Source organism: Neurospora tetrasperma (genome assembly GCF_000213175.1).
Source record: "Neurospora tetrasperma FGSC 2508 unplaced genomic scaffold NEUTE1scaffold_2, whole genome shotgun sequence".
Taxonomy (NCBI): Eukaryota; Fungi; Ascomycota; class Sordariomycetes; order Sordariales; family Sordariaceae; genus Neurospora; species Neurospora tetrasperma.
In genome coordinates, this window is record NW_009799100.1 from 5,498,526 (window position 1) to 5,506,900 (window position 8,375).

The 8,375-nt window shown below is 53.3% G+C and overlaps 2 protein-coding genes across 2 annotated transcripts; one reads left to right on the plus strand and one right to left on the minus strand.

Moving 5' to 3' along the window:
- Positions 1-1,773: 1,773 nt before the first annotated feature.
- NEUTE1DRAFT_109424 (uncharacterized protein) lies at positions 1,774-2,840 on the plus strand (the record flags this gene model as incomplete). Its single annotated transcript, XM_009851859.1, has 3 exons — positions 1,774-1,886; positions 2,115-2,347; positions 2,452-2,840. The coding sequence occupies 3 exons, from the start codon at positions 1,774-1,776 to the stop codon at positions 2,838-2,840; spliced, it is 735 nt and encodes a 244-aa protein (XP_009850161.1).
- A 1,408-nt stretch (positions 2,841-4,248) lies between these two features.
- On the minus strand, positions 4,249-8,106 carry NEUTE1DRAFT_121665 (uncharacterized protein; the record flags this gene model as incomplete). The annotated part of the gene is made up of 3 exons (XM_009851860.1): positions 4,249-5,155; positions 5,210-7,245; positions 8,083-8,106. The coding sequence occupies 3 exons, from the start codon at positions 8,104-8,106 to the stop codon at positions 4,660-4,662; spliced, it is 2,556 nt and encodes an 851-aa protein (XP_009850162.1).
- Between the last annotated feature and the right edge of the window lie 269 nt (positions 8,107-8,375).

Here is an 8,375-nt window from a genome sequence, read left to right on the forward strand (position 1 = left end):
TGAGGACTCCAACCAAAGTCCAGACTTGAAGGATCTTTCTTGTGCGAATACGGAAGGCACTTTTAGAAGCGGGAGACCGCGTCACTTCCACTTTGGTCGCTACAGGTGCGGTTGCGGCAAGCCTTTCATAGCCGAAGGACTGATGAGCAACTTGAAACCGCAAGAGCGACCTCTCTCAGATGCGGCAGGTACCTGACGATACTTATCAATCACTCGAAACCCCAAAGACAATGGATCACGGGAACCTCCGTGGTAGATATTCTCTGTATGCTGATGCCCCTGGAACTGAATGGATCAGACAGGGAAGATCGTAGGGCATACTGGTCCTTGTGAGATTTGCAAGACCTGTACTGATTACGCCGCTCGCTGACCTTGTACGGACAATACCGGGCAAGCCAGGCTCTTACTTGAGTCCTCACCATGTGTGTCGAAGCGCGGTCCGCCAAGATTCGATGATCAGACTTGCCTGGCGAACCCGGATCAGACACTCCGAGTCTGTTAACCATCGAGTCGTCCTTTCCAAACTGAACTGAAGCATCAGCGGACATACTTCCGACTTGCCTGTGTTCTGCTCAATCCATCAGCAGGAACTGGAAGTACTGAAGTCAAAGGAAATGTCGTGCTTGCCATAAAGTGCCATTTGGCGAGGAAATGAAAATCACTGCAGCCACTCGACTGCACCTCATCAACCCGAGTCTCCAGCTCTTCACAACAACCGACCACTTGCCCAAATCCTCCCCAGAAGAGGCAACAATCACTCTTTCTTCTCCTCTCTCCCCCAACTCTTCCTTCTCGATTTCTCGATTTCTCGTCCCCAACCCATTCCCGTTGCCCATCCCTAATCCATCCCAGCATCTGGGGCCAGCCAGTCCCAAGGCTATATAACCCCCCTCTCCCCTCTCACTTTTCCTCTCCTCTTTTCCCTTTTCTCTCCACGCCGACTTAGAGAGGCTGACTGCGCGGGAGCTCAAGATCCCTGCGTAGTATGGCGGCGGCAGCTCAATGAACAGTGCACTGCATATGCGAGAGTTGTCTGCTGTCATGTATCTCTGCTTCGGAGGGGATCCGGCCATAATTTTTGGCTACTCAAATTGAGCCCAAGTCAAGCTCTGATTGACTTTCTCTTTTTTTTCACTGCGAAGACTGCCTGAGAGGTGGTGTCGTGGGGAAGAAAAGTGAACGAAGGCGTTGAGGTTGGTGGACTTGTACATGGCTGTTTTTTGACCACGCAGTGTGACGACAATGACTTTATTTGTTAACTTGTCTGCCTTTCTCTTTCAATTACGGTCATGCAGCAGCGACAAGCAAGGCGACCGGTCTTGACCATGTAATCATTGAGTGTCTCCCTCCAGTTCTCGTCGCTGACGGGGTTGAGCACGCTCCCTACTAGGCTGCGATTCAACCCGTTAGAATGACTGTGTCCCATTCTTAACACCCAAATGTATCGAACTTCGCATGGCCTAACATGCTGAACTGCTAAACTTGGCGTCAGTGGTGCATGTTTCACGCTCACTACCAGTCACCAGAATCATCATTCAACACCACGACATCCAAAGCTTGAATCCACCCGACGTCTTCCCAAGGCCAAACCACCATTCACACCTACGCGGAAGTCTCTCGCCGGTATCTGAACCCTGGATCTAACACCAACTGACCCTAACCGTCAACCCTGATACTGACTGCCCTGACGCAGGCCCAAGGTACACAGTTGGTTAGAACCCAGTCCCGCTAACAGACTCGGCTATTCAACGAACACCAAACTCGCGAATCGCGATGCAGTCTCTCCTTAGAAAAGCAAGCGCCAAGTCTAGCGACATGTTCAGATTCACGGCCATCAGGGTTCAAATCGCGGGGTTTTCAACATCAAGAACCCGACCGATCTCAAGGTGAGTTGCACTCCAGATCTCGAGTCACATCATCATCAACACGTGGGATAAAGAGAGAAACTGTCCTCCGTCGGAAGCGACATGGGACAATGGCAAGGGCTTAGAACACGACAGAAGCCTCTTATTTGTTTCCTGTTATGCCTCTTTCCGTCCCCTCAAGGCCTTGAAGACTGGACGATATGCAGTAAAGCTCTAAACACCACACTAATCATGGCTTCTATCGCACAGTTCTCCAAGAAAGCCAGGATCCATCGCCCATATCAGAAATCCCTGGCCCCTTTCAGAGCAACAGAAGAAGATCATTGCAAAAAATCCGCTCGGCGGTACTCTTGACAGCGTTCGCGAGAAACTGCGCGACTCTAACGAAGCCGACAAGACGCATCGAAAAAATATCGCAGACCTTATACAGGCGCTTTGCGGTTCTTCAGCGGGTTGTGAAATTCTCATTTCCGACGAAAAAGGTAATTATGATGGCATTCCATATTTGCAACTACTGCGTCTGCGATTGGAAGTGCGAGATGGGAAGAAGAGAGCAAATCTCACCTATTTCGCCCTCTCGTCCGAGTTGTCGTTGACGACAATACCAACGACAATGCCATTTGGGCTGCCGTCTTTTGCCTCCTCGACCCGCGCGCCACCATCTCACAAACGCCTGTTGATACCAACTCGAGTTGGGGCATCCAGCTACCGCCGTTGACAAACAAGGACAAAGACCTATGGGAAGAGAAAATCTATAACTGCCTCGTCAGCCCACCAGCCGGGCATGTTATCAGCAGGTTTCGTACAGTCAAGCAACTGCTAGAATCGATGCGAGATGCAATCAAGGCGCACCGATATCTCTACTTCACCCGCAATATTCTGCACCGCAATATCTCTCCAGACAATATTATTATAACGGACCCCAGTATTACAAATGGCCTCAAGGGCATACTGAACATAGCGGCCAAGGTTTAGAAGGACGACTAGGACCCGAGCGGACAACCAACAATTAACATACTCCCGTTTATAGCGATTGAAGTATTGCGCAAGGTTAATTATATATACTATCACAATCTCGAATCGTTCTTCTACGTCCTACTTTGGATATATGCGCGCCAATCGTAGTCTAATGGATTTTCCGGCAAAGACGAGCAAATACCTGGGAAGAGCTTTCTTGATCGATGGGAAAACGGCAATTTGAAGAATATTGCTTTGAACAAGAGAGGTGACATGTCGTCCCAAGATACGCTTGGAGACCTGATGGTTCAGTTCCCAAAGTCGTTGGGCCCTGTGAAACCGCTTTGTTTCCGTATCAGGAAGATTCTTTTTGCCCCGTATGACCAAAAGGTACGAATGCTCTTGGGAACACCCGAAGGAAACCCGGACCAACTCTACAGGCCTATTATAGAAGCTTGTGATGAGGTTATTGACAGATTGTAGAGATTATACAGTGATGAGGGGAAAGGCGATGGAAAATGTGGTTAATTCTTTAAGTTGTTGTTTGTAGAAGATGTAAAGAGAAGGAGGAACTCAGTCTAGAAAGAAGGGCAATTCGAAGTTCGATGAATTTAGATGCCTGTTCAGGGACAGTCGTTTAAACATGGGACACAGTCATTTTAACGGGCTCGATCTTGGTTGGCCATTTCAGGGCACGGGTATCTCCTTGTTGCTACTAAACGCAAGCACTTAACCAAGTGATCCGTGCGTTCCCCTGCATTTGATCCTCATCCGTCGCGTTTTCCACTTCAACATTCGCGTCTCACTCATTCATTCATCACCAACCATCAACTTCATCACTCTGTAAAAACCACCTCACGAACTTCCCGAACATTCAACAACAAACCCAGCTCAGTGAAATTCTCCAAAATAACAAAACACCCAATCAGAATGACCCAACAACCCATCCTCGCTTTCACATCCTCCTCCAACTCCCCACCAAAAACCACACCCAACCTCCTTCCCTGCCGCATCCACCACTCCGGGTCCGTAGAACCTACCGACTCGTTTTGGAGCCCTCATCATGAACAAGGTACTTCTCACTCCCACTCTACCTGTTTCTTCCCAGTACCCAGTAACCCTGAAACTAACACCCTCACCTAAGATGGTAATCTCAAAATAGCCTACTTCCGCGGCCGCAAACTCCACGGCAAGACCCTCCCTCTACCAGAAGGATACAAGGGTGTAGTTGCTTCCAAGGTCTCCCCTAAGCAACAAACCCAAAATCAGAAACCAAGGCTAGCGCATGAAATGTCTTTCGTCATGGAGAATGATGAACCGGAAGTCATCGACCTCGATTCTGAAGCTGGGAGTGGTGGGCAAGAGCCGGAAGTGCAAGTGCAAGTGGGAGGGGCGATGGAAGTCCAAGCGGAGTTTGAGGAGGTGGTGGTTTGGGGACATGAGCATTTGGCGGATGCGGGCGGGGATGCGTATGTGAGGGGGGTGGAGGAGTGGGTTGGGTTTGCGGAACGGGTTCATTCTTTTTAAACTGTAGGGTAGGGGAAGGGGGAGGGGGGAACACAGGAAGAGGAGGGGGAAAGGGGGAAAAAGGGGGGAGAGAAGAAGTGAAAAGGGAAGATGGAAGGAGGGGAAGTTGTGGGAAGAAAAAGATACCTCGTTTGGATGATTACAATCAGACAATGATGCATACCATTCATTACTCTAGATATTCCATTCGTCATTACTATTCATATACTTTTTGTTGGTGCTAAACAAGCCTGCTGCTGCCGTCTAATGTGTCTTCCCATGCCTGTCCCCGTCCGTCTCCCATTCACCTCTACAAAATAACAAACCCTTGTTAACCAAACCCACCGTCCTTCCCATCTTTACTCTTATTCTCATCCCTCCCGCTCGTGCTCGCCAGCCTCGCGGGAATTAACGGCGGCAGCGGCGCTGCTGGCTCCAGATCCGCTGACGATAATACCCTGGATGTTCGAACGGCCATGCTTGCCTTTCGCGGTCGGGTGGGACTATGTCCGCTACTGGGCCCACTGGTGGGAGTCGCGTCTTCGAAGCCTTCTGGTTGTTCATCACCTCCTCGAGTTGTTTCCGGTGTTGGGGACTTGGAAGACGCGGTGGGTGTGGGTATTTGCGGCGGTCGTGATGGTAATTGTGATGACTGTCCGTTAAACCCGCTTTGCTCCACGTCCACGTCCACGTCCACTTCCGTCTGCGTGTTGTTGTGGTCGGTAGATGCTGCTGCTGTCTGGTCGTCGGCCTTGGGTCGGATCGTGAGGTTACTGCTTTCGTCGAACTGCAATCCCAGCCCCAATCCCTCTTCCCCTTCTCCTTCTCTATTACCACCGCCCTGAGAATGTCCCCCCTCAGCCTCCAATGCCTCGGCGTACTCCCTTGTCACCCTCAACCCCTCTCTGGCTGCCTCGTTCAACCCTGCCAGACACTCGCTGGCTCCGTTGAAACCTTGCACGCCCCACTCGCTTGGCAGCAAAGAGTACATCCTCCTTGCATCAGCCAAACACTTTTGTGCCTGCAAGTACTTGCCCATGCTTACCCACGCCTGGGCGGCAAGCACGCTCCACATTGCTGACTTGCGTCGCCTGCTGCCCCATAGCTGGGAACCGGTGCCTCGCTTAGAGGCATAGCAGACTGCGAGTCGTTCACGGAGCAAGGCGTCGCCGACGGGACCAAAGAGTCGCATTTCGAGGAGGCGCGTGCCCCAGCGGACGGATTCATCTATCCCGATGCCGCCGCGGAGTCGGAGGAGCTCCAAAGAAAGGAGCGTGGCCCGAACGGCTCCGTAAAGAGATGAGCAGCGCGTGTGGTAAGAATAGAGAGCCTGTTCGACCATGGGGTTAATGATTTCCACTCGGTTCTTGGAGAACATGGTCTGCGGCATGATAAGCAGAGACAAGGCGGCCATTTCGTTGGCTGAAGCGTGGTATTTCCACGCTTTGTCGTTTTGGAAGTCGGTCCTCAGCAAGTCGTAGGTGGACATGGCCAGCTTCCAGTCGCGCAGCATGAAGGCAAAGTCGGCAAGCCGGCGCATGATGGCTTCGGGCGTGTCGGGGCGGTAGTAACCTAGGGTCTCGAAACCGTTGTTTGAACTGCTGGTGGAGCTGCGCGAGGAGGAAGAAGAGGAGCCAAAGACTGTGAAGCGTTTCGACAAGGACATGAAGCGCCCAGAGATACCGCGACGCCGGGACGCGACTTGGTCATTCCATAGTGAGACGTTGCGCTCCATGGTCGGGATGATCGATTGGATAACCATTTCGCGGATAAAGGTGCGGATGGCGGTAGCGTCGGACTCGAAGATGTACCGGTTGAAGAGGTGCGGGTCGTCATCGAAGGAGTCTTGGAGCTGTTCGGACCGTTCGATGTCGGCGAGCTCTTCGGAGGCGGACATCCAGTCGGAGCGAGGGAGCGGGATGCTGTCGTCGTCGGTCTCGGCGGCTTGGGAGGAGCGGATGCGGAGTAGGTGGCAGTGTAGGCCAAAGTGGCGCTTCATTTGGTCAAACAGCTGCATGGACTTGGTGATGTCGCTGCGTTCTTCGTCGTGTACGAGCACATAGTAGCGCAAGAAGTCCCCATCTACCCACGGTGGTATTCGCTGCTCGGCGGGGGTAGTTTCGCTGTAGAGTTGCCGGAGGGCTTCGATGGGGGCGGGATGTCGCGAGCTGATGGCGATTACGCAGGCGACCGGGTGAGAGAAAGTTTCGTGGGAGGCCATGGGGATACCGGATAGTAGCCGTCGGAGGTAGAGTGCGTAGTAGGGCGATGTAGTGTCCGTGTCGAGACCTTGCCTTGTGGGCGTCGTCGGTGTTGCTGCCCCCATGCTTGCCTCCTCTGCGAAGCCCAAGTGCTTCTCCACCACTTGTTCGACCTGTTGAACCAAGCTCGTCTTCTTCCTCGGCATGTTGTATTGTGGTTGTCCGTTCGGTGGAGGTCCCCTCAGTGAGCGGGGATCTGGCAGCGTATCTGGATCCTCGACCGCTTCGCCGAACCGTGTAAATCGGACTGAGAAGTCGTCCCACGTGCGCGATGCCCCGTTGCTGTCGCGAATGGTAACCCTTCCCTGAACGCGCTCTCCGAACGGGCGGAGCAGCTCAAACAGACCTCCTTTGAAGCCCTTTTCCTTGACCAAATGTTCGACATCTTGCGAGTCATGGATAGCAATGTGGGGGACGAAGCTCTTGAGGATCAGGTTGAGAGGATCGCCCGGGTTCTCGGCGGCCGCGGTGTCGAGGAGAGATTGCTTGAAGCCGCCGCTGCCAAAGACGGAGCCGGTCAGGCTGCGGGCTGGGGACCCCATGGGTGCTGGTGACCCGGAGCGGGAGCCCGGTGGTGTAAGTGTCGACCTGAACAGGGAGGCAGCCGAGGGGTTCGTTCGGCGTTCGCGGACAGGCGTGGTCGGTTGGGCTTCGGGCTGGGAATGGGAGCGGGAGTCGAGGACCAGCGGCTGTCCCCGTTGCTTGGAGGGTAGGGGTTTCATGGTGGGGTTGGCCATGGGCAGCGACGCGAGGGGGTCGTTGGGGGGCGGCGCATTGTTGGCGGACTGCATGAAGGAGTGGAAGTGTATGCCTTCCTGTGAATAATATGTCGGGGTCGGCGTAGGTAGTGGATCAGCTATGCAAGGTACGTTGGTGGTTGCTGTAAGGTGGTTGTGATTACGGGTGACGGTAGGTATGTTTCGACGGGCGGGCTGTTGTTACGGTGCAAATGCTGTGACGACAACAAAGTGTCTCTGTAAGCTAAGTCCGTAGACTACTGTGGTGGACAACTACTAGTAGCAGGGTGTGGTAGTAGAGGTATCCGTCGGGTGTCCGGCGTGGAGCACGGTAGAGGTATCGGCGTAAGCAAGGTTACGGCGGCAGCAAGCGGGTGGACTTGTGACGGCCTGCGGAAGATGGACGGGGACGGAACGGGGAAGGTGTGGAAACAATCAGTGAGATCAGTCGGCGCCGCGGCCCTGAAAGCGACGTTAATCTTCGGGGCTCCGCGTCCTCCGCCATCTGACGTCTCGGTGGTCTGTGCTTCCATCTGTGTTTTCCTATCCTCTTATGCCAGAATACTGTAACCTATCACGTGGAGCTTGTCATGATACCCAAGACGTCCTTCATCTGCGGCTTTTCCTCTTTCATCCTTCCCCTGAACAAAGTAAACAATGGCAGCCCCACCCACGTTCAAGCATTATCCGATTTGCGGAATACGGTGACGCCTGTTGACAACATGCCTCCATGGCGACAATGTCACGGACACTCACAGACGGTGGCTCATCATTAGCCATCTCGGCTGAATGTTCCGGTTGGCTATAGTGTCAGGCCGTGTTCGTTGTGGCAGGGTTGGAAGTGATCCCTTTACTGCACTACTGCCACAACGAACACGGCCTCAGTGGCCAGCCAAAGGTAACGTTGACTGCCATGTTGTGGCCTTTACGGAAAACCGAGTCAACATGAGAAGCCAACAACGGCTCGATCCGACATGGTACCTGATCTCCGCCGGCCTCTATCACCGCAATGCTACCCCCGGCTGCAAGCCAAGAACACCTCAATATCA